The sequence below is a fragment of the Penicillium psychrosexuale genome (genome assembly GCF_028828465.1).
Source record: "Penicillium psychrosexuale strain IBT 29551 chromosome Unknown utg000001l, whole genome shotgun sequence".
NCBI lineage: Eukaryota > Fungi > Ascomycota > Eurotiomycetes > Eurotiales > Aspergillaceae > Penicillium > Penicillium psychrosexuale.
In genome coordinates this window covers 791,453-814,634 of record NW_026643186.1, presented here as the reverse complement: position 1 = coordinate 814,634, position 23,182 = coordinate 791,453, and the positions used below count along the sequence as shown (strand labels likewise).

At 50.8% G+C, this 23,182-nt stretch overlaps 12 protein-coding genes across 12 annotated transcripts; 6 read left to right on the top strand and 6 right to left on the bottom strand.

Moving 5' to 3' along the window:
- Positions 1-393: 393 nt before the first annotated feature.
- Positions 394-1,416, top strand: N7518_000294 (FAD-binding oxidoreductase; the record flags this gene model as incomplete). The annotated part of the gene is made up of 4 exons (XM_057181222.1): positions 394-653; positions 714-851; positions 909-1,048; positions 1,106-1,416. 4 exons carry the CDS (start codon positions 394-396, stop codon positions 1,414-1,416), a joined length of 849 nt encoding a protein of 282 aa, XP_057046572.1.
- A 564-nt stretch (positions 1,417-1,980) lies between these two features.
- N7518_000293 (uncharacterized protein) lies at positions 1,981-3,392 on the top strand (the record flags this gene model as incomplete). Its single annotated transcript, XM_057181221.1, has 3 exons — positions 1,981-2,180; positions 2,244-3,011; positions 3,071-3,392. 3 exons carry the CDS (start codon positions 1,981-1,983, stop codon positions 3,390-3,392), a joined length of 1,290 nt encoding a protein of 429 aa, XP_057046571.1.
- A 1,848-nt stretch (positions 3,393-5,240) lies between these two features.
- N7518_000292 (putative tannase) lies at positions 5,241-6,980 on the top strand (the record flags this gene model as incomplete). Its single annotated transcript, XM_057181220.1, has 1 exon — positions 5,241-6,980. One exon carries the CDS (start codon positions 5,241-5,243, stop codon positions 6,978-6,980), a length of 1,740 nt encoding a protein of 579 aa, XP_057046570.1.
- A 553-nt stretch (positions 6,981-7,533) lies between these two features.
- Positions 7,534-8,277, bottom strand: N7518_000291 (uncharacterized protein; the record flags this gene model as incomplete). Its single annotated transcript, XM_057181219.1, has 1 exon — positions 7,534-8,277. One exon carries the CDS (start codon positions 8,275-8,277, stop codon positions 7,534-7,536), a length of 744 nt encoding a protein of 247 aa, XP_057046569.1.
- A 1,117-nt stretch (positions 8,278-9,394) lies between these two features.
- N7518_000290 (sterol esterase) lies at positions 9,395-10,902 on the bottom strand (the record flags this gene model as incomplete). Its single annotated transcript, XM_057181218.1, has 2 exons — positions 9,395-10,758; positions 10,809-10,902. The coding sequence occupies 2 exons, from the start codon at positions 10,900-10,902 to the stop codon at positions 9,395-9,397; spliced, it is 1,458 nt and encodes a 485-aa protein (XP_057046568.1).
- Positions 10,903-11,257: 355 nt separating this feature from the next.
- On the top strand, positions 11,258-11,812 carry N7518_000289 (PET191 family protein; the record flags this gene model as incomplete). The annotated part of the gene is made up of 3 exons (XM_057181217.1): positions 11,258-11,282; positions 11,402-11,543; positions 11,626-11,812. 3 exons carry the CDS (start codon positions 11,258-11,260, stop codon positions 11,810-11,812), a joined length of 354 nt encoding a protein of 117 aa, XP_057046567.1.
- A 135-nt stretch (positions 11,813-11,947) lies between these two features.
- Positions 11,948-12,744, bottom strand: N7518_000288 (alpha/beta hydrolase; the record flags this gene model as incomplete). Its single annotated transcript, XM_057181216.1, has 2 exons — positions 11,948-12,271; positions 12,331-12,744. The coding sequence occupies 2 exons, from the start codon at positions 12,742-12,744 to the stop codon at positions 11,948-11,950; spliced, it is 738 nt and encodes a 245-aa protein (XP_057046566.1).
- A 552-nt stretch (positions 12,745-13,296) lies between these two features.
- Positions 13,297-14,826, bottom strand: N7518_000287 (dolichyl-diphosphooligosaccharide-protein glycotransferase; the record flags this gene model as incomplete). Its single annotated transcript, XM_057181215.1, has 4 exons — positions 13,297-13,716; positions 13,776-14,467; positions 14,523-14,633; positions 14,685-14,826. 4 exons carry the CDS (start codon positions 14,824-14,826, stop codon positions 13,297-13,299), a joined length of 1,365 nt encoding a protein of 454 aa, XP_057046565.1.
- A 103-nt stretch (positions 14,827-14,929) lies between these two features.
- On the top strand, positions 14,930-15,639 carry N7518_000286 (NADH:ubiquinone oxidoreductase subunit NDUFA3; the record flags this gene model as incomplete). The annotated part of the gene is made up of 3 exons (XM_057181214.1): positions 14,930-15,053; positions 15,104-15,349; positions 15,441-15,639. The coding sequence occupies 3 exons, from the start codon at positions 14,930-14,932 to the stop codon at positions 15,485-15,487; spliced, it is 417 nt and encodes a 138-aa protein (XP_057046564.1). The 3' UTR covers positions 15,488-15,639.
- A 1,247-nt stretch (positions 15,640-16,886) lies between these two features.
- On the bottom strand, positions 16,887-17,836 carry N7518_000285 (putative transcription factor RfeG; the record flags this gene model as incomplete). Its single annotated transcript, XM_057181213.1, has 3 exons — positions 16,887-17,519; positions 17,592-17,636; positions 17,696-17,836. The coding sequence occupies 3 exons, from the start codon at positions 17,834-17,836 to the stop codon at positions 16,887-16,889; spliced, it is 819 nt and encodes a 272-aa protein (XP_057046563.1).
- Positions 17,837-19,711: 1,875 nt separating this feature from the next.
- On the bottom strand, positions 19,712-20,777 carry N7518_000284 (uncharacterized protein; the record flags this gene model as incomplete). Its single annotated transcript, XM_057181212.1, has 3 exons — positions 19,712-20,144; positions 20,207-20,290; positions 20,341-20,777. The coding sequence occupies 3 exons, from the start codon at positions 20,775-20,777 to the stop codon at positions 19,712-19,714; spliced, it is 954 nt and encodes a 317-aa protein (XP_057046562.1).
- A 446-nt stretch (positions 20,778-21,223) lies between these two features.
- Positions 21,224-23,146, top strand: N7518_000283 (DNA-directed DNA polymerase eta; the record flags this gene model as incomplete). The annotated part of the gene is made up of 1 exon (XM_057181211.1): positions 21,224-23,146. One exon carries the CDS (start codon positions 21,224-21,226, stop codon positions 23,144-23,146), a length of 1,923 nt encoding a protein of 640 aa, XP_057046561.1.
- Between the last annotated feature and the right edge of the window lie 36 nt (positions 23,147-23,182).

Below are 23,182 nucleotides of genomic sequence, written 5' to 3'. Positions count from 1 at the left end.
AATATGTGGGTCACCCGCGAACCATAGCAGCCCGGGAGGCACCCGGCCCCGGGGGGGGAGAAGGGGAGGAAAAGTAGAAATCCGGTATGGACCCGCCGTAATTAATTCAATTTCAATTTGCTTAGTTGCTGTATCGTACTGTAATTAATTTATCTGATCTCTTAGTGCTGATGGCCCCCGGGGCGGTCCATAAAGTGACTCTATCTTCGGGTAATTTAGTCCCTGGTCGGATGCATGATTTGGGACAAGCTATGGGCAGAGCTACTGTCCAATCCGGATCGTAAGATTGGATGGCGCCAAGTATAAAACAGATTGGTCTCCCAAGCCGTATCTCACCATGACAGCCATTCCGAGAGGGGATCAATCACAATTGATTAGGTACCTACAGATATCATGCAGCTACTGGGTTTCCTGATCGGGGCGCTTGCAGCGGGAGCTCAAGCAGCCTCCACGAGCAATGTGCCCAAATTCACTTCCTTTGCGCAGGATCTCGGGCTGTCCGCAGCCAATACACGTGCTTTGGCGGCGCGATATGCAAAGGCTGACGACTCGGTTGCTATCTTGAACGTGGCATGTTTGACTGCGCAGGGTGTGCTTGGCGCTGCAAATGTTGATACATCGCCTCTCAACCAAACTATTGTGGATGTAAACTGGTAGGTTGCTATTACTCGGACCTTTGTTTGTTCGGGCTTTTTGCTGACCAATCAATGAAGGTCCGAATCGTTTGCAGAGCCGCACTGCATCATTCAGCCCGAGGAAGCCCAGGACGATTCTACGGCGGTGAAAGTCATAGATTTCTTCCAGGTGAAATTCGCAGTGCGCAGTGGCGGACACTCGCCGAACCCAGGACGGTCTAGCATTGGGAGCTAAGGTATTCTGATCGATTTGTCTAAACTAAGCTCCGTCAGCCTGTCCAGCGATGGAAAGGTAGCGAGTGTCGGTCCGGGTCTTCGCTGGGGCGAGGTCACGGAGGCATTGAACTCAGAGACGGCCGTGGTGCTGGGGGGAAGACTGCCCTCGGTGGGAGTCGGTGGTCTTATTCTCGGAGGTAAGTAAAGGTGTCTTATTCATGGACCCAGAGAAGCCGTCTAATCAGGAGTTACAGGAGGGTATCATCACCTCTCTACTCGCTATGGCCTAGCGGCGGACAATGTGCATAATTTCGAGGTTGTTCTGTCAAATGGAACAATTGTTGACGCGAATGCGGAGCAGAACAACGATCTATTCCGTGCTCTCAAGGGAGGCGGCCCCAACTTTGGCATCGTTTCTCGTTACGATCTAAACACTGTTCCGGTCTATGAAGTCTGGGCGGAAATGAGGTATTATTCCACCGATCAAGCTCCCGCCGTCCTGGATGCCTTGACGGAGTGGCAGCTCAACGGAGCCTCGGATGTCAAATCGATCGTGGCTACGTAGTGAAACGAGGCTTCAGGTATTACATACATGATACGAGTATTACTTTTAATACCAGGACTGTATATTACACATAACCAGTTTACAATACACCCATGGGCAAGTGTGATAGGTCAACGGGTAGATCTGTAACGGATGCGGCCCCTGAGGCATCCAGTAGATCTTGCTTATTCGAATGTTGGCCCCACGAGGCAATCCAAGGCTAATCTAGGCCAACGTGGCTGAGACCTTGGAACTGAGATCAGTGAGATGCAATCCTTGCAATCTATGTTTCAATTTCGCGAACCGGTTTTATCAGGGAAGTGCGGCGGGTGGATACATTCTAGCGTTGCAATGACGATAATAGTACCTAAGCAGTAGAAGTAATCACGGCAATACAATATCCTTGTATTGCCAATGCATCTGTAAAGGAGTTTTCCCAGGCAAAGTCCGCGAGTGTGATAATGGTAGCGCACTATGCAGATACGATGTTAGCATCGACGGTCTTCATGGTAAATGAGAATTGATTCTTTGGACTTTTTTCGGCATTCCCTCAATCTTGAAAGTGCTTTCTTTACCTTGTCCATTATGGACTCTCTACATGTGCTTGTTGCGAATGCGGCAGAGCGGCCGACTATCCTTGTTGCTCTGGTCTTGGTCTTTCTGGTATTGGGGCTGAAGCTATCTCCCCGGAGAAAGCAGCCGCCATATCTTAAAGAGAGAATACCATACGTCACCAACACCATTCAATATTTGACAGACGTGAGAACGTTTTTGAATCGAGTAACGTAGGTTCCATATCATTTTTCTCTTCCCTCCAAAAATCAGAAGAATTATCTAACCAAATTCAGAACAACTCTGGACAAGACCAAAAGCAACATTGTGAAGTTCCATGTCGGTCCGATACCAGCATACATTGTCACCGGCACAAAGAATGTGCAAACAGTATTTAGTTCCCCGAACATCCTGGATGGCAATTTCCTCCAGCTTATGTTGATGGAGCGCCACTGGGGAATGTCCAAGGAAGAAATCGCCAAGTTTGCAAACGACAAATCCGGTCGACTGAAGGCCCCAGCCCCAGGAACTGAGAATACCCCAGCTGAGAAGAGATTCTGGCGGGGTCACGATCACCTGTACGCTGAGTACCTCAGTAACCGCACGTATGCGGATGCCCTCGCCGATTCATTCTACTCTCTGTTCTCGGAGCGTCTGGATAAGCAATCGACGACGGAATGGAGCACCGTCAATCTTTTCGAGATGCTGAAGACCTCGATGGCTGAAAGTGCCATTATCTCGCTGTTTGGCTCAGAGATCATCGATCTAAACCCTGGTTTCATTGACTGTTACTGGGAGTTTGATGAAATTGCCGGGACTCTTGTCTGGGGGCTTCCCAAGTTCCTGCAGCGACGGTCGGTAGCGATAAAAGATCGTCTACATACTATGACCAGGAAGCACATCGATTCCGCATGGGAACACTTTGACTGGAATGGGCCCGATGCTGAGTCCAAGTGGGAACCCCATTTTGGATCTCGTTTGTCCCGGGAGACAGCAAAGTGGCTGTCTGAAGGGGGTTTCTCGAACCAGGCGGCCGCTGGACATACGCTGGCTTCTTTGTTTGGGTGAGCTCCTCGTGATATACTTGATATTTGAAAAAAAAAACTGCGTTAACGTTTATCAGGCTCAACGGGAACACAGTCCCCGTTACTACATGGGCGATGATCGAGCTGATCAAGGACCGAACTCTCTTCGAGGCTGTGCGTACAGAAGCCATGGAAGCCTATATCACGGATACTGACACCGGAGCCAAGCGGATAGACGCACAAAAGCTCATCAATCTTCCTCTGCTGCAGTCTCTCTACATTGAAATTATGCGTCTGCATGTATCTTTCAACGTGACGCGCAAGGTGATGCAGCCCATCCAGGTAGACGGATACATGATCGAGAAAGGGGCCTTGTTACAGACCTGCTCACAGATTGCACACTACGAGGACGCTGTCTAGGCCACCTCGGAGCATCCCGCCTCCGAATTTTGGGCCTGGCGACATGTACAATATGTAGATTCGCGAGATGACTCAACTGGGGAGACCACTCGCCAGGCTCAATTTGCCAAGCAGGAGATTATGCTGGCCATTGCAGTTTTGGTGACGAAATTTGACATTGAGTTTGATGAATGGCTGGACTCTACTGGGAAATCCTCGGACAGGCCGGCTCGGGATGATTCCAAATTTGCTGGCTTTATGTCTCCGGATCGAGAGATGAGAATGCGGTGGAAAAGACGGTGGTAGTATCTCCACTGAACAAGATCGAAAGATCTCCAGGGCTTCAATTCATTCCAAGGTTGAATAGATAACATCATAGGGGGTCAGCAGGTGATAAATGAACGGTTCAGACAAATTACTCTCGGTAGTAGGGTCTTTAACTTGACATCGCGGAGAGCGCTTTGTAGGCGACACGAGGTGGCTCAGGTATGCGACACAACGGCACCAGAAGCACACATTGACTGAAGTCGGTGGTGAATTGGTGGCAGCGTAACTTCGCCATCAAATCACCAGCCACATGGTCTTGCCCTGGACGCAGATGATGTGTCTATTTGTCGATACCTCCGCCACGCTCAACCGCCTCTATCGCCAAGGCGGTGAGAATGCGCTGCGATCCTCTGTTGTTTGTTTTGTTTGTCTGAGCCGCCCGAGCACCTTGTGTAACATGTGATCTTTGGACAACGCTCTACCATGTGTCCATGTGTCCATGTTACCACGACAACCAGAACGAAGAACCGCATGTCCCAACTCCGGGCCCTTGGAATTGGGAAAGTATATGTTATAGATAGAATATCTCTGGATCATAAGTTCGACGCCATTCTGGAGATTATTAGTGACAGCACTGTTGTTGATTCACCCCAGATGGCGCGCGGAGGAGGACCGGGTTATTGGTGAATTTCCGCCCATTCCGGGCTTCAATCCTCCTTCGCAGATGGCGTGTGGGGTTCACTTTAGCTTCTTTGGGAGATTTGTTTGGGAACCCCTGAGTCTCCTTTGCTACCCCCTTAACTTAGATACTAGTGGCTATGAATGTGGGCTAAATAGAACGAACCGGATGTCAATGTTTCCGAACATGTCTCACGCCAAGCGACTAGTGAAAATGATTGAAGTGAATAATTTTAGAAGGAATGATTTCTGAGTCTAGCCTTTCTCGATCGAATATTCATGATCAGCTATATTGTATATTGTTCAGTTATAGCTCCTCGTAGTTACCTTGGATCTCGATTAGACTTGCCAGAACCGAAGTTTAACCGCAGAAGACTGAACTTCGCCCTGGATCAGATCCGTGGAATTCTATATGGCCACGCGTACGTACCTGGGAATGACGCGGTCGCCGGGCCATGGACAAGTTTTAAGCTTAGATCTTGAGTATAAGGGAATAAACCTTAGCCGACGGCATCAAACTCAAAAAAAGTCAATGTCCTCCTCGTCCATTACTGGTCCTTCTGAAGACATGAGGTACTCCATAACCCTTAATTCGGATGGCTGAATTAAACTACACATACTAGGCTATGGGGAATGACCCGTTTCCCTTCATGCTCTATCTCGAACCTAGTCTGAGCTGCGCCTTGGCCGGTGTTAGATGATGACGACTGAGTATCCACGCCTATCCTCGATTCCCGGTCAGGTTTCATGGTTTGATTGCAGGCGACGCAACGGCCTAAAGCATGATCTGCGCTTTAGTTACTAGAAACTGGAGCCGTTATGTAGAGTACCTGAAGATCTTATAAGTATAGCCTCTGGTCTTTCTATTATATTTTCTTGACACCATTTTTCCCTTGTATATCTATCCATTTGATATAATTCGACATGCGTGTCTCCTTGGGCGCTGCTGCAGCCCTGGCAGCATCAGCAAGCGCTACTTCCCTTGCTGATGTCTGTACCGTCTCGAATGTGCGGTCTGCCCTGCCCTCCAACGGGACTCTTGTAGGTATCAGCATGATCCCCTCCGCCGTAACGGCCAGTGCTGTCTACAATGCCACCGCTGGCATGGGAAGCACCGAGACCTACACCTACTGCAATGTGACCGTTACCTACGAGCACACCGGCAAGGGAGACTCCGTTGTCATCAAGTATGCCTTCCCCAAGCCCTCCGACTTCAAGAAGCGCTTCTACGTCGCCGGCGGCGGTGGCTTCTCCCTGTCCAGCGATGCAACCGGTGGTCTCGAGTACGGTGCTGTTAGCGGTGCCACCAGCGCAGGCTATGATGCCTTCACCTACGCCTACGACGACGTCGTCCTCTACGGCAACGGAAGCATCAACTGGGACGCAACCTACATGTTCGGATACCAAGCCTTAGGCGAAATGACCAAGATCGGAAAGGTCCTGACCCAGGGTTTCTATGGCATGTCTTCCTCCGCCAAGGTCTACACCTACTACGAAGGCTGCTCAGACGGCGGCCGCGAGGGCATGAGCCAAGTCCAGCGCTTCGGAGAGGAGTACGATGGAGCCATCACCGGAGCCCCGGCCTTCCGTTTCGGCCAGCAGCAAGTCCTCCACGTCTTCCCCGCTACAGCCGAGCAAACCCTCGACTACTACCCCCCTCCCTGCGAGCTGGCGAAGATAGTCAACGCCACGATCACGGCCTGCGATCCCCTCGACGGCCGCACCGACGGCGTCATCTCCCGCACAGACCTCTGCAAGCTCAAATTCAACCTGACCTCCATCATCGGCGAGGAATACTACTGCGCCGCCGAAACCAGCACATCCCTAGGCTTCGGCTTCAGCAAGCGTGCCGACGGCACCAGCACCTCCACCACGCCGGAACAAAGCGGCAAAGTCACCGCCGAAGGCGTGAAAGTCGCACAAACAATCTACGACGGCCTGCACAACTCCCAAGACGAGCGCGCCTACCTATCCTGGCAAATCGGCTCCGAGCTCAGCGACGCATCCACACAGTGGAACAACGCATCCAGCTCGTGGGAGATCGACATCCCCTCAACAGGCGGCGAATACGTGACCAAGTTCATCCAACTCCTCGACCTCTCCAACCTCTCTAACCTCGACAACGTCACCTACGACACCCTCGTCGAGTGGATGAACATCGGCATGGTCCGCTACATGGACAGTCTGCAGACCACCCTGCCGGACCTCACGCCGTTCCAAGCCTCCGGCGGAAAACTGCTGCACTACCACGGCGAATCGGACCCTAGTATTCCTGCTGCGTCGTCTGTGCATTACTGGCAGTCGGTGCGCGCGATCATGTACCCGAATCTGTCGGCGCAGGAGAGTCTGGAGAAACTCGCCGATTGGTACCAGTTCTACCTTATCCCTGGTGCGGCGCACTGCGGTACGAATACTCTTCAGCCCGGTCCGTACCCGGAGAATAATATGCAGACTATGATTGACTGGGTGGAGAATGGTGTTAAGCCTTCGCGGTTGAATGCCACTGTTTCGTCTGGTACTTATGAGGGCGAGACGCAGATGCTTTGCCAGTGGCCGACCCGTCCGCTTTGGAAGAGTAATAGCACTTTCAAGTGTGTTGATGATGAGGCTTCTATTGAGAGCTGGACTTATTCTTTCCCGGCTTTCAAGCTGCCTGTGTACTAGGTTGTATGTACAAGGGAGCTTTGAGTATGCCAAGGATGTTTCTCTCGCTTGAGGTATTTTGGGTTTGAGATGATCAGCCCTAGTTCAGCCCTAGAACTTAGAAGGTCGTTTTGACCAATTGGGCATTTTACTCTAATTATATTCTGTGAATACCTATTATTTCTATCTATCATCTGCTTCATCTTATAATGAATGTGGTCTTGATCATTAAGCAAAGGGTTGGGCACTGCCTCAATGGTGGTCTGTCAGGGGTCAATGACTTTGAATGAAAAACCGATTGTACACATTATGCCCAATAACTTTTCGCAAGGATTAAAGGTATGAAGACATGTAATAAAATTAGTCTAGAACGCGCCCACAATATAGGCTATTCCGATTTGTTTGAGAATTTTCTAATTTAAAAGATTTTTTTTCTATAAACAACGACATATCTAGAAAGAAATATGATTTGTGCTTTGTAATTTGTGCTTTGCAATTTGTTCAGCATGAAAACTCCCCATAACCAAAAGGTATATCCAACTTAAACACCAAGAATCAGAACCCGAGCCACACTCTAACCCAGAGTGAGAGTGTAAGCGGCATCGAGACTGCAAGCCAGGGTATTGACATCATCAGGTTGCTGGTAGGATTCAATGCAGTCGGCATCACCCGCAGCGCAGGTAGCGGTGGGGCAGGACTCATCACTGATGGTGACTCCGAATCCAGCGGTGACGAAAGTCGAGGTCTTGACCAGGTTGATGGATGACAAATCCCAGAAGAGGATGTCACCGGACTGGGTGTACTCGAACTGCAGGACGTCGTCGCAGACCTCGGTGGTGGACATCTTGATGGAGATACCGCCGCCGTTGGAGTTGGTGAGCCAGGTGTCGCTGAAGGACTCGCCGGGGGCGACGGTCTGCATCTCACCGGGGTCCTCGGTGACGACCCAGAGGTAGACGGTGTCCTCGAGGTTGTTGACGATGGTGACGCCGCTGCCGGTGGCGGTGGGGGTGCTGGCCGAGGCGGTGGAGCTGGCGGGAATGCTGGTGCTAGTGGGCACGGAGATAGGGACGCTGGTCACGGTGGAGATAACGGGAGTCAAAGTCGAGTAGGCGACGACGGAAGTGGAGGAGGCACTGGCGACCTCTTCGACAGCGACGGCGGTAGCCACGCTGACGGGGCTGCCGGTCTGGTAGACGGTTTCGTAGACGGTCTGCCAGACGGTCTCCTCGATGTAGTTGTCGTCGGCGACGGCAATGGGGCGGGCGGAGGCAGTCAGTGCCAGAAGGGCCGAGAGGGCGGCAATGTTGAAGCGCATATTGGCTGGATGAATTCGATATTCAAAGGAAGGTGTTTGATAGACAGTGAGATCTGGTGAAAGAGGGACTTTGATCTGATCTACAGACTGTTAAAGAGAGTGATGTGATGAGGCTCAGCCCCAAGAGGTAGGAATCCAAAGGAGTGTGATTCGAAAGATCGTGATGGTCAAAGGAGAGAAAGAAAAAAAAGAGGAGAAGACGGAGGATATAGCGCCATTTTATTCTTAGGGGTGGAGTACGTACGAGGGCATTGGGCGTGTCAGATTTTTGGTGTGGCGGCCGTTTGATAGGCCACCCCCATTGAACCGCCAAATTGGGTTTGGCCGTGTTGTTTCCATGTGGTCGGTGCCTGACTAGACGAGACCGTCCTGTTGATCCCATTGGTAGCCATTGCTGGGGTCAGGCACAGCGATCTGGTCCGACCAACCCGAATGAAGACGACCAGCGAGGTTCCATGGATGGGCCAGTTCCTGAGCCACGATTTCGCCGCTGGTCTTGGGGATTGTGACTTGTTCCTTAGCCTGTACTGTGGAGATACGCGCCAGGTCTAGATCGAATCAGAGCAGACAGCGCCGGCGGACGGAAAGTTCTCATTTGCGCGGACCTGCCCCTGAATATCTTTTTTCAACGCTTACAATCTAGATCAATCTAAGTGACTCTGGCATTCTCCGGGCCAAGAGGGACTTAATACAAGCTTATATTTTAGATCCAAACGGGGTGGGAGGGAGAGTAGATTATCGCCGGAGTCTCCTTTGTCCTCCGTTGGTGCCAGCATGGCCAGACTGTGGATCCAAATTGAGTCACTCCATGGTTTGATTAACTTTTCGACTCGGGTACCCTACGGGGTACATACATGATCAGGCACAGGCACATACATCGGGAATCGCACCCTCTGCACGCCACTTCGGTAGATTAAGACGGGTTCCTGGAAAACTCTGCATCCTGCCAAGCCGTGATAGGTGGCAATCCATACACCACACACATCTTGAATCGGTACCGGTCAAATGCACTAGAATCCCCTATACATCCATGGACGTGGCGATTGACCCGCCAAGCCACAACCCCGCTCACAAACCCACTCGAAAAATTAGTATGTTGTACATGTAGTAACGGTGTTCAGGGTGTGGCCCCGTAGGCTACATCATTGGGGAAGACGTGGGTTTTTCGGGCAGCCGACGTATTGGAAACACGACCGTCGGCGACAAATCCGTGGTTCTCAGGCCCCGTACTGCCTGCCAACGGACCTCCCCGGCTGTACGTCTCGAGCGCATTAAACACATAACCGAAGACTTGGCGGTCAACGTCCGAGGCCCACAAAAAGTCTAGATGCTCGTAGGTGGGAATCGCCTGGGCGACAGTGTCATGTGGCAGCCCCTTTAACATCACGCCGATATCAACGAGACTATCGTTGTCGCCGTACAGCAGCACAATGGGCGTCTTGATGTTGCGAGTAGGGTATTTAACCGGCTTGTAAAAGCGCTCGCTGGCGGCTAAGCTGAACGGGGCATAGAGTTCATCGTCGTAGAACTGGAAATTCTTGTTCCGAATGATCTGGAACCAATGCACCACAGACTTGGTGCTGGTGAAGGAATATAGATGCAAATACGCAGCAAGCTTTTGTGTTTGACTAATGTTGCGGCATTTCCAGTTGAAGAGGGCTCGGAGCGCTGTGTCGATAATGCGCACGAAGATCGGCGGGTACAGTATCGTCTGCCACATGGTTGTCGAGGACAGGATGCTGCGTCGACCGAATAACAGGAACAAAAAGTCCGGAGAGGCTTTCATAAGTGAATCAACAATGCGGTTGCGGAGACCCGAAGGAGCCATGGCCGGCGCAAGTGCCACAAACACATCAATCTTCTGGTTGAGCAATGGATGAATAGCGAGCGTAGCGAATGCCTGCGCTGTCCCCTGGGAGAATCCAATATAGGACAATGACAGCTGATCGGTCACCTCGAGGATGTACTCGATGCTGTTGGGGATATCAGAGAAGGCGAACTGATCGATAGAGAAATCCCAAAACTCATTGGAACTCGGCGAGCATCGGATCGACTTCTTGGAGTATTTATTTCCACGGTTATTCCCCAGCCATACATCGTATCCCCCTTCCACCAGCTGGAAGGGCAGGCACCGTTGCTCGTCTGTCAAGGCTACCCACACCTCACTGGACATCATCAGGCCGTGGTGGAGGTAGACGACTTTCTTCCGAAGCCCATTGGGACCATTATTGACGCGCATTTTTTCTTCTCCTTTTCGATATGCCAGCCGATGAAGTCCCAGAAGGTAACCATCGCTTGTTTGTACAATGTGCTCCTCGGCTTGGTACCCGAAGAGTGCACATATCTCGGTGAAATCTGACGCGTCTGCAATAGAGGTGGCGAATATTTCCTCTTTGGTGCGCTTAAGCCGGGATTCACCAGGTATTAAAAGGTTGAAAAGCGCCTTGGATTGGCCATAGCAGAATGTGATGATAGGGCCGGCTGGTTAGGGGTTAATATTGGTATCATCCATGTTCGGTGATTTTACTAACGTAGGCACCAAGTAATCAAATGAATGATTGTCTCAAGCAGAACAAGGACCAAAGACCCCAAGAGGGCTATATACTCATACCTAGACGTGAACATCAGTTGCTGCGTTCTTTGTGAAAGCTGGAGTTCGTTACCAGAACAATCTCCCGATGAACGGAACTCGCGACATGATGAACAACAATTGTTATGCATATACGCAGGTACACTTGGATACTCTATACTCAAGACACGAAAGACAGAGATGCTGCAACGCTACTTTTAAAAGCGCAAACAAACGATGAATGGCCCCGACGTCATTACCAACATGTGATAGCGATGCTTATCTCATCCGGGGATTCATCTATCAGCCAATCAGCGTCGAGATAACTAACGGCCTAAATTTGCCGTACGGTCTCGTTCCTCGCTCTCTTGCTACTTGTGGTTGCGCATTCGTCCACAAGGTCGCGTCAACATGCCTAGTTCATGCAATGATATCCGTACGTTACACCTACGTGTCGCACAACGTTTAAGGAAGGGTCATGTTCCTAGCCCCGCTAGACCTTCTACCGCAACCCTCCGTTACCATAATGCAAACTGACCACAATCGATTATCTAGGGCGGGCCCTGGCTCAATGCCTCCAGGAGTCTGACTGCATCATGGTCCAGCGTCATACTCCCCGTGAATGTCTCAGCTCTCCTCTCGCCGAGGAGTTACCCGTGAAATGTCAGCAGTTGCGGAAAGGATTCAGCGAGTGCAAGTGAGTCAGGAACCGAGTCCAGGCCAACCATTATGGACAAACCGAACACCCTCGCTAATTATTGCCCTTTCTCTCGAAACAGGCGTGGTCTGATCGATATGCGCAAGCGCTTCCGCGGCAACCAGCCTATCTCGGTATCCAAGGAGATGGACGGCGGGCAATCTAGTTCTGGGGGACAGCTATATGCCGGAGCGCCCGCATACCAGACGGTCAAGGAACTCAGCGGAGACGAAGTGCAGATGGATCCAGAGAAGACAAGGGGCCTGTAAAAAGGGTATTTGGATTCGCTGATTACATGCTGGCATGGCCCGGAGTTCGGTTACGCTTAAAACATACATTTCCTCTCTGATACTCACTTTCTCATTCAAGATCGACTGAGCTTCTTATACCCAATCGATTATATATCACACCTTCACTATCTTTCCCAGAACATCCACCAGCCGATCGGGCATACTCAAGAACGGGGAATGCGAGCTCGGCAGGCGGTAGGTAGTGCCCGGCGCATCCATTTTCGAGGCGAAGAACTCCTGGAGCGCTGGCGGCAAGGCCTGATCCTGCTCGCAGATGATGTAGGAGCAGGGGATATCGCGCCACGGCTCATAAGTGGCTTCACCCGAGAAGACCGCACGTGAGGTGTGCGCTGTCGTGCGATTCCATTTCTCCCGCTGCTCGACGGTCAGGTCCTGCCAGCCAACGTTGTCGATGCCGTCGACGTGAACGTAGTCGCCCTTTTTCTTGGTCAACTTGATCTTGATAATGTTATCGATCATATGATGCATGGACCAACCTCGACCTTCATCCAGGGTAAATAGGCTCCTCCCAGCATGCCCAGCAAGCTCTGTCCTTTGTCCAGCGCAAAGGCAGCCAGGTAAACAACCTTCACGACGCCACCAGGCTTGCCACTCTCCGCGCGAACATGCTTCACTAGACCCTCGCTAGCTGTGGAGGCCACAACGCGCCCGTAGGAGTGTGCCACAACAACAATGTCCTTTCCCTCGTCTGCTAGAGTCGTTAACACTCTACGCAGCGAGACAACGTCGTCTTCTAGTGTCAAAGAAGGAGGCTCAGCGCCGATAGAGGGATGCGCGGGGCACTCAGAAGGATAACCGAGGGTGTTTAGACGGTCATGCACGGCGTCGAAGACGATGGGAGTAACCCAAGCACCGAGCGAGAAGACGAAAGTCGGTTTATCCATTTCCATTTCCAGTTTATATACAGGGGGGCAACAACGTTCGATGGGAGAGAAGATATGAGAATCCAGGCTATTCTCCAGTCCTTGAGCCGTTATACAGAAGCGAGGAGCATTGCTGCTGCTTCGGGCAAGCTAGTATCCTCATTAGACCTGTTTAGGATGGACTGAATGGCCCGCTGTGGATATTAGGGACCAACGGCTGTCAAACCGGCTTCAAGAGGAATATGAAACATGTAGTTAGTCAATCTCACCCGTTGCCTGTATTCTTTAGGCTAATTCACGTCCTATCAGACTCCTGCCCTCTTTTCATGCAAGAGGCCAATTGCGGTCAATAGTGTCGTTTTAGCGGACATCTACCGTTTCACGGGGTTGATATAGCCTGGACTCTACATGTAAAGCTTGACAGCTGTAGGCTTCCAACTGCAGGGAGGTGGAAGGAAAAGGAAGGCAAAGAGAATATCTATCATTGAGAATTGGTCATCTTTGGACCTAATGTGTTCATTCGGGAGATCAGAATCATGCAAGAAAATTGAAATCATGGACAGTCCAATAAATATAAATCTACTGAGTCTTCTTGAGCTTATCAGCCACAGGGGCAGAGTAGAGCCAGACAACCACGAAAGCCAAGAATCCTCCAATCACCGACCAAAGACCGGCAATCCATACCCAGCCGCCGGTAATAGCCCAGCTGCGCGGGTACTCGTCGTGTGCGAAGTGGCGGTTGGTAACCTCAAGCTTCTCCTCGATGGCGGTCAAGAAGGGACGCTTGTAGTTGACGCGGAAGGAGAAGATTCCGTGTTGATCGGGAGTCACGAACTGAGTGCTGAACACAGTGCTGGTATCGGTGCGCTCGACCGGTTCGAGGTTCAGGCGGTGGAAGGGCGAGAGCATGGTGAACTCGAGCTGGAGCGCGTCGTCGCCAGGTAGCTCGAAGGGAACCCACTTGTCGTAGACATACTCGGAAATCTCAATGCTGTAAATCTGCAGGCAAAGACTCATGGTTAGCTTGGAAGAGAAGGACAATATATTGTTTCACATACAGTCTCGTTCTTGATCCGGTAGATCGAGGGGTTCAACTCTGCGCCCTCAGTGACAAGGCGATGCTCGACCTTGTCAACCTTCAGGACACCAGTCTCCTTGAAAGCCCAAGCAGTCAACTGCTTGGCGAACTCGCGGTTCACAGTGGGTGTCTTCTTGCCGCTGGGCGTCTTGACGGAGGCCGAGAACCACTTGTCCTCCAGCGACTCCACTGATCCAAGAACAGTGAAGCGGGCAGAGTTGCGTGCCTGCATAGCGGAAATGATGTTCAGCTGCGACCCGGTAGCCAGGATGTCCTCCGGCGCGGGCGTGCCCTCCTTGGGGTTGTAGCTGTAGGCAGTGGCGGGGGCCTTGAGAATCGGAGAGAGCAGGGCGCTGTCACCGAGAGTCTGAGGAGCAACTCGAGGGAGGGCAAGAACACCTTCACCATCAAAGAAGGCCTTGACGTCAGAACGGAGGGGTCCAGGGCGCTGGAGGACAAGGACGTCATGTTTCTCAGCGGCCGAGAGGGTGTCATAGTTGAAGTGGTCGACAACAACTTGTGAGCGATCATTGGATAGGTGAATATCGAGTTCAAGGAGAAGGGAGCTGATGGCGCTAGAGGTGGCAGACTTGCCAGAAAGGGCGAGGAGGATGTTTCCATCCTTGTTCATAAAGTCGACGATGTGTTTGGGGGTCAAGGAGGGGCCGAGGCCTGTATTCTTAGGTCAATTGACTAGACATTGAATCAAATAATCGGGTTTGCGCACCTTTTGACTTGGGAGGGAAGATTAGAAGGTGGTCGTAAGCTCTTTCGCCAAGCTTGAACAAGGCAAGCTGTTCACTCTTGGAAGATTCGATTGAGACATCGTATCCTCGTGCTGGAGTCCGAGAGTTAGCAAATAATCGATAAATTGAGTCAGAGTAATTACCTTCTAGGTCTGCCCACAACGTGGAGTACAGGTCCTTCTGTTCTGTATCTTCCAAAATAGCCAACAGGCGACTGCCGGAGCTACTCAGCGCATTTACCGCAGCCAAGAAGCAACAAATAAGCAACGCAAGACACCACCTCATTTTGAACAAATCCCGCGCAGCGGAGCGGAAGGATCAAAAAGAAGGAAGTAAAGAAAGGTGGTTGAAGATCCAAGTTGTATACATAGAAAGGGCGACGTGTTTAATGGACGAGTGCCAAGACCCGAGAGCGCTGGGCCCGCATCTCCGAACTTCGACTTCACCTCGTCCCTCCGGCTTCAATTTTGCTTCTCTGATCCCAGCCACTCAACAACCACTCAGTGGGACCGGTGTATCTGTTCAATCGCGCGCGCTTGAACGGTTTTATTCTATTATCCAGGCATTGCCCTCCCACCCACATCGCAAAACCCCGACCGGTCGTCAACGACCTCCTCCTACAGCCATGTCTGCCCCTCTGTTCTGGTCGACCCCCTCCGCTATATCCGCTGGGCTGCGCACGAGAAGCCAGCTATCCTCGCCGCTCTGTGCATCGGCGTCATGGGTCCCATCTCGCTGGCGACTATTCCTCCCATCCGCCACGCCCTCGGTGACGTCGACCCCGAGCCTATTCCTCTGACATATCCCAGTATGAACCCATTCACTTCCTACAAATCGGTGCATAAGCACCAAACCCATATTGAGTAATTTACCCTGACCATTATCTTCACTACGTACAGTTCCGCAGGGTCCGCGGGTGATCCCCAAGGGCTACGATGACGAATAAACGGGTTCGGAACTACGAAAATGTCAAGTTAGAGAGAATTTCGTGTATTGTCCGAGCCTGGGAGGAATAAATTCAGCGGATGGCGGGAGATGAGTTGGCTGTGCCACTGGACTGATGAACAAGTCCCATCGCATCAGTGTGGGCAATTGTTCCGGGGCAACTTCTCCTGGCCGTCAACATGCTTTGATACCAATATTTGTTGCGCATACGCCGAAGGTCGAGCTCGGCGCTACAGTGTATGTACTATGTTTTGTGCAATAATCAACATCAAGTCGCTTTCTAGGTTTCAAGTATGGGATATCTTAGGAATAATTGCATTCTTGCGCACGAACAGCCGATATGGCTCCCCACAAAGGAGACAGGCTGCTCGCCATTTAGTATCTGTAATACCTGATCAATTGCAGAATTTGGATCTTACTCCGAAGCTGCAGCCTCAGGTCGGACAAAAAAGTCAGCAATCCAAGGCTGTACACAAGGAAGTAATTAAGCCCTTTCCCGCCTTTTCCGCCGTGTACCCAAGGAGAAGATACATAAAAAATACGTTAAGACCATCGGAAAGACTACTGAAAAGACTACCAAAATGACAAGACCGCATAAGCGGCCTACTATTCTTGTTTAGATGACATCTTGATTACTCCGAGGTAAGAGTATGCAGAGAAAGAGATTCATTAAGATCATGGAGTCAATCTCCAAGAACTCGCACATCAAAACGTCAATCACAGAAGGACCAACGCCGCAAATGCTCATATCTACATGTAGGTCACCGGCCTTAGTTTATCCAAGCACATCGCTTTCGCAAACCAAGGAAAAAAAAAAAAATAGAACACGATGACTCCCCTCCTTTCAAGGGAAAGACAAACAATAAGAAAAGTTGCTAAGAACACACAAATCCCTATACACCGTTAAACCAACGAAAAGTATCACATTATTGTGAGGTGGGTATTCCCGGAATCCGTGAGACCAGAGAAACAAACAAAACGCTCAAGTCCGGGCCACCTTTTCGTAAACGCAATCAAGACACATCACTCTTACTCCTGGCTGGCCAGTTGCAGAAAAGCATGAGAGAAATCAAATCAAGAAGGTCCATGGGAAGTCCAAGCTCCTGCCACAGAGCAATGGGTTCAATTCCAGTGAAGTCCATGGTATAAAAAATAAAGTGAGATTCATATTCAACGGGAGGTGGAAAGTTCCCCTGACTGGAGACAAATTGGGAATATGAGAATTGTGGCCAAGAGAGAGAAGAAAGGCGTGAAGATTGTCCAGGAGATTTTCACAGACATCAACATTATTCCTAGGGGTATTTTGGAGATATCCCGGAAGAAAGCATCAAGTAGACCACAGTGTGGGTGGAGAGAAAGGACAAATCATGCAGGAAACCCCTTGGGGTGGTCATTCTTGTTTACCGCCGACGGTGGGGGTTGTCTCTGGTTGCTTGTGGCCTGCGCTCATATTCCGGAGTGTATCTGGGCTCCATTCCTATCCGGGGATCCGGGGCAGTTGTGGTAGGATAGGACATCCCAGACGTTACAGTAGAGTACTCCTGTTCGGCATCATATCCAGGTCCCGAGTATCGTGGAGCATTGCTTCGGCCATTGTCGTAACCATAGCCCGTGGGGGCATATGTATACGATTGAGGGTGCATGTCCGCAGACGTCACAATGGGCTGGTTGGAACCAGAGTAGGAAACCTGAGGCGGGGGGTACGGAGCTGTACCTGATGCATATGGCGAGTGAGTGGCGGATGTGTATGATGGAGGGTTGGAGTAAGGGGTATTCTGGGATCCACTGTAGGACTGGGAGTAGGGATCCATGTATTGCTGAACGGGTGCTGCAGTAAAGGGCGTGGGGGACGGGCCCTGTGACTGGCGAGTCTCATGAACGGGCGCAGGGGCATAGTTCACTGGAGCGGTGTTAGGTGCATGGGAAACGTTCGTGTCTTGAATGTAATTCCCACGCGGGTAGCCTAGGTCAGCCCGACGTGAGACATCCGCCTCCCAGCGAGCGGAGTCAGCCTTCAGATCAGTAATCATCTCCTGTATTCGATGTGTGGTTAGAATGCCATCTTCACTTCTCCCGCTTGCTGTCGCTTGTCCATAGTCACTTACAGAGGTGAGATTCCGATAGGCACGGATAAAGAATCCTGGGCGGCCCTGTTCATGGTCAGTCAAAACGGCCTTGAGGGTCATCGGGGCAAGAGCGGAGGACGCACATTGTGGTTGCCAGGTCTCACGAGGGCATCGTTTCCAAGGTAGCGGCAAATATCTGCTTGAATAACTTCTCGGCTGATTCCTTCACCGGGGATGAAATATTCATTCTGACGCTCCGGGCGTCCTTCATAGCGGCCTGTCATAATGTATTCCGAGGGAGGAATATCCGGTTTATAAATTTAAAGTCCTCGGATCCAAAGGGCCAGAGAAGAGGAAGTCCGGAGTCTGGAAGATGGTTTGAGAGTCCCGGGAAAGTTGATGGATGGTGGTGAGTCCGTTTTTATTGTAGGATGTACAAATTCTATCGAGCAGGTTCCAGAGCCGACAATCAACGACTTGAATGGTTTCTTTCCTCGCTTCCAGGGCAAGCAGAAAACGAGATATGATCCTTGGGAAGTGGCCAGAAAAAAATTGATCCTGGTCGCGAATAACAGTCCGTGGGAAAGTCCGGTTAATCCTGGGAAGATATCCTGGTTGTCCACTGGTAGCAATTATCCTGGGAAATTGAGAAGGCCTCAAAAAAGATGGTGATAGCGACACGAGGTTGGAAGGGAGAGGATGGGTTGTCAGGGTCAATTAGGAGAAAGAGAAACACGGCTGACGGGGTCCTAGGATATCTGTAATCTGTTCGGGATGAACTAGATATTGGGAAAAAGAATAGTTGTGGCAAGAGAAGCCAGGGGAATATGGGGAGAAGGGAGAGAAAGACGAGGGAGAGGGAGAGAAGGGGAAGAAAGACGAGGGAGAGGGAGAGAAGGGGAAGAAAGAAGAGGGGGGGGAAGGTAAAGTGGACATCAAAGGGCCAGGGCGGTTGGGCCGTCTTGGGCTGGTGCCACGACTCCCCACTGAGATCAAGGCAAAAAGCATGCAAGGTCAAATGTGGATTAGACTAATGTGCAACCCTATGTCTGTAGCCGCTTGAGTATTTTAATTGGTATCATTTATGGCCAAGGTAGGACTTCGTACCAGGTGTCATATACCTGTGTATCTATAACTATATACTTCCCTGATCAACACCCCCGAAAGTGTGAATGTACACAGCTATACGGAGTGGATCCCTAGAGACGTCCCTTGTACCCTAAAACTAGACCCTAAAAGGGCTGCTCTTGGGTTTCACTCAATTTTAGTTGGGACGAAAAATTAAGGGCCGATCCCCCATATTCAACCAGCTTGGATTGCTCCCTAGTCTGTGCCCCTGGACCGGATGAATATCGAAACTCTACAAGACTCCACCGGTGGATCTTTAGCCTTCAGCAGCGGTCAAGCAGGGTTGCTGAGAAGAAATGAGATCATAAAAGCTGTCAGATGTTCATATGTACGATGGTAAGATGGCAGTGTTGAGGCGGCAAATCATCAGACTCAATTGTGATTGATCCCTCGCACACCATCTGCAAAGGGAGCATGACAGCCAACTGTTGACAAAAAGACGGTGGCGACCTGCGAACTTGCCACCGAAAGCTGGTGGCCGATGTCCACACGAGATTGCCGTTGGGCAGGAATGCGTGGCTTTGGGCAGCTGCGCGAAGGCTCCGAGCTTCTGGTCCACTCACAACCCGCCAATGTCAGCCGGATCGCACAGATCGGAGATCACCCTGTCTCGTTTGTTTTTTCTTCAGGTTCGAGACTTTCGTGGACGAGTTACAACATCGGAAAAATCTGCACGAGAACACAACATCTGACTGTGCAGGAGTGGGTGTGATGAAAAATAAGCAGGCACCAAGAGATGGGTCATTTGGACGTCCCTGAATACGGAGTACCTGTGGATATAGAAGGAATTGCGGCTGTCTTGGACATGTTTATGTTGTTGAAGAAGATTAAAATAACTCTTGGTATGTAAGATGTACCCCGTTGTTGTACGGAGTAATAAATTGACCTGAAGATGCAGTTGCCCCCTGAGTTCAGCAGACCATGATTAGTAATCGTACACAATCATAGATCTGCCGCCCTCGACCGCTTGTTGGTGCTCAGCTTTCAGTTACATTCAGGTACGGACAAGACTTCCTCAAGAACCGAAAGACTCAGGTCTCCTGCCTCCACGGGTACCCCTTTTCTGAGACTGTACGCCTGGAAGATGCCAACGATCCTTCCAACCTTGACTGCCCGCTTTTGAGACTCCGTGACAATGCCTGCGGTAGCATAGAGGGTCTCCCAAAATACCCTCCGTAATTCGAGGTGACGGGCATGAAAGTGCCAGCCATCTGCACAAAGGTTCCTAGCAGGGTCTCAAGGCCCCAAAATGACAATCCAAAAGGGCCAACGGTAGCATCATGCCAGTCGACTATACCGGCGATACCTCCTGTACTCGCGTTGACATGGATATTCATTTCCCATAGGTCAGCATGGTTTAGTACCTGCGGATAGTCTAGGGCGAAGAGCAGTGGTAGTTGATCGCGGACTTCGATCAGCTTAGCACGAAAGCGCTCGGGAAGAGCATCAGCAAGATTCTCCAGCCTTGCTCACGGACTTCAGTCAGCTTGGCACGAAGCGCTCAAGAGCATTGGGGAGTCCCTAACCTCTGGGAAAGCTCTACAGAAGTAACGGCTGTGTCTATCCATAGCGTCATATCGATTCCACTAGTCCAGCTCAACGCGAAAAATCTAGAAAGTTAGAGGTGTCTGTCGTATATAGTGTATTCAAGAACACTTACTTTGCAAGATCCTGCACAGTCCTCTCAAGAAGGCTGTATTTGTTGATCGCGCAAATATCGCGTTGGGCTATAGAGAAAGCGACCCCTTCTACAACATCCATTTCATACACGATAAGAGGGCCCAACGAGTCGCGTTTCTCACAGCCAGGGGCGAAATCTTTATACATGCTTTTCGCTAGTGCCATGACCTTCATATCAAGAGCGGCTTCAGGGGCGCAGAATTGAATAGCTTTAGGGTTGATACCGGCAATAACTGTATAGCTCGTCATACCTTGTGCCGGCGTGGGAACAACTGGTCCACCTCTGGTAATAAGAGCAGCAGTCTCATCGCAGCTCTCCTGCGTGATAGGCTTGTTTCTATCGAAAAATGTGGCAATTTGATGACGAGACAACGCCTGAATGCCAGCTGCATCCACCATGTATCTGGTGATATCCATCGCTATGCTGGCTGGTTTGGCTGGTCAAGTCGTGGATGTAGTATACGCGAGCAGCAAATAGAGGACTATGGGCAGTATACAAAGCACACTGTGTTACAGCCTGAAGGTGATGGGACAGACTTATACGGTATGTTGGAAGTGTTTTATGGTAGGAAAAGGTTAAATGGCGCGCTTAAACATAGAGGAGAGGGGTCTCATATGACGAAAGTTTCCAAGTAATTAATATCATCCACAAGCGGCCACCTAAATAACTAACACAAAACAATGTATGACTCAACTTACAACCCTCTAGGGCTGCTGTGTGTTGTAGTCTGTAGAAGAGAACCTCGGGGCACGTGCAAGCACTAGTCCATTTTGGGCTCTTGTCCCAAGTTGAGAGCATCAAATTCCAAGCTCTGACCGACAACCCCATGGTCTAATTTTACCGTCATGACGCATGTGCGAGCATGTCCGAACCTACCGAGTCGTCCGATCCCTTGAAGCTCTCCCGGTTTACCTATCGACAATTACAATTGTTACGACAGGGATCCACGGCAACCCCTCTGCGCGTGATCGCGCATATCGATCTCGATGCCTTCTATGCACAATGTGAGATGGTCCGCCTGGGGACTCCGCGGGAGACACCATTGGCAGTGCGGCAATGGGACTCTTTGATTGCCATCAATTACGCCGCGCGACCGTTCGGAATCAGTCGATTGATCAATGTTGCGGAGGCCAGGAAACTTTGTCCAGACCTCGTCTTACAGCATGTCGCGACTTTTCGAGAGGGAGAGGGGGGCCGGTGGGCATATCGGGATGATTCGTTCAAAAATATAAGCACGGACAAGGTGTCGCTGGATCCGTACCGAGCACAATCGCGAAAGATCCTCCAGACGATGAAGGAGGCTCTGGCTACATGGAGTGTCGATGATATGGAACCCGAAACTCAGAATCCGATTTCGGCTGGGCTGGAGAAAGCCAGCATCGATGAAGTATTCATTGATTTGTCTCCATTGATATATAGGGCACTTCTTCGGAGATATCCAGAACTTCGGATGGGAATACAAGACGAGAACCGGGATGCACAACTACCTATACCGCCGATCACAGCCTTGCAGTGGGACACCGACTGCTTAGTGGACCTCGATCAACAAGAAACAGAGGAAGATGATCCAGACTGGGATGACGTTGTCATGCTGATAGGATCCGAGATTGTACGATGGGTGCGGAACGCAGTTTGGGAGAAGCTCAGTTACACTTGTTCGGCCGGGCTTGGCCGCAATAAAATGATCGCAAAACTAGGGAGTGCGTGCAACAAGCCCAACCTACAAACCGTTGTGCGGAATCGGGCGGTGCAGAATTTCCTAAATGGTTATAAATTTACCCAGATCAGAATGCTGGGTGGTAAACTCGGCGATCAGATAACTGCCGCGTTTGGGACGGAGAAAGTCAGCGAGCTTCTTAATGTACCGCTTGAGCAGTTGCGCACTAAGCTGGCTGACCACACGGCATCCTGGCTTTACGGGATCATCCGCGGGGATGATCGCAGCGAGGTCAATCCCCGAACCCAAATTAAATCTATGCTATCCGCGAAATCTTTCCGACCGAGCATCAACTCACCTGATCAAGCTGAGAAGTGGCTTCGTATCTTCGCAGCCGATATATATGGCCGGCTTGTGGAAGACGGCGTACTTGAAAATAGACGTCGTCCAAAAGTGATCACAATACACCATCGAACTACGCAATCTCGTTCTCGCCAAATTCCAATCCCAGGCTCCAATACAATTAATGAGAATCTTCTCTACGATCTGGCGAATACTTTGCTTCGTCAAGTTGTGGCTGACGGACAGGCATGGCCCTGTTCGAACCTGTCGTTGAGTGTCTCAGGCTTCGAAGACGGCGTGACCAACAACAAGGCTATCGAGGGCTTCTTGATTCGCGGTGATCAAGCGAAAGCTTTAAGCCATTCTTCAAGACCTCGAGATACCGATAATTCCCCCAGCGAACAAGCCCCTACTGAGAAACGACGAAAGCTTGAAAGTGACGGGGGTAAGATCAAAAGTTTCTTTAGGATCCCATCACATCTTGAAACTCCTGCCACAGACGAGCCAGCTAGCCCCCAAGAACCCGCTGAAACAGACCCCGAACCCAGCGGAATTCCCCGGTTCGTATGTCCACGGTGCTCCAAGTCGATGTTCGAGTATGAAAAAGAAGAACACGATGATTGGCACTTTGCCAAGGACCTTGCAAGCCAGGACAGAGAGGACGCCAAGGTTTCACAGCCGCCACCGCCTACGAAAAGTAGTGCACGCGGTACAAGTTCTCGTGGAAGAGGTGGAGGGAGTCGGGGTAAGCCCGAAAAGGGGCAGATGCGACTTGCTTTCCAGTGACCTATGAGCCTATGTTGTATGTCTTGTTTTTTTACC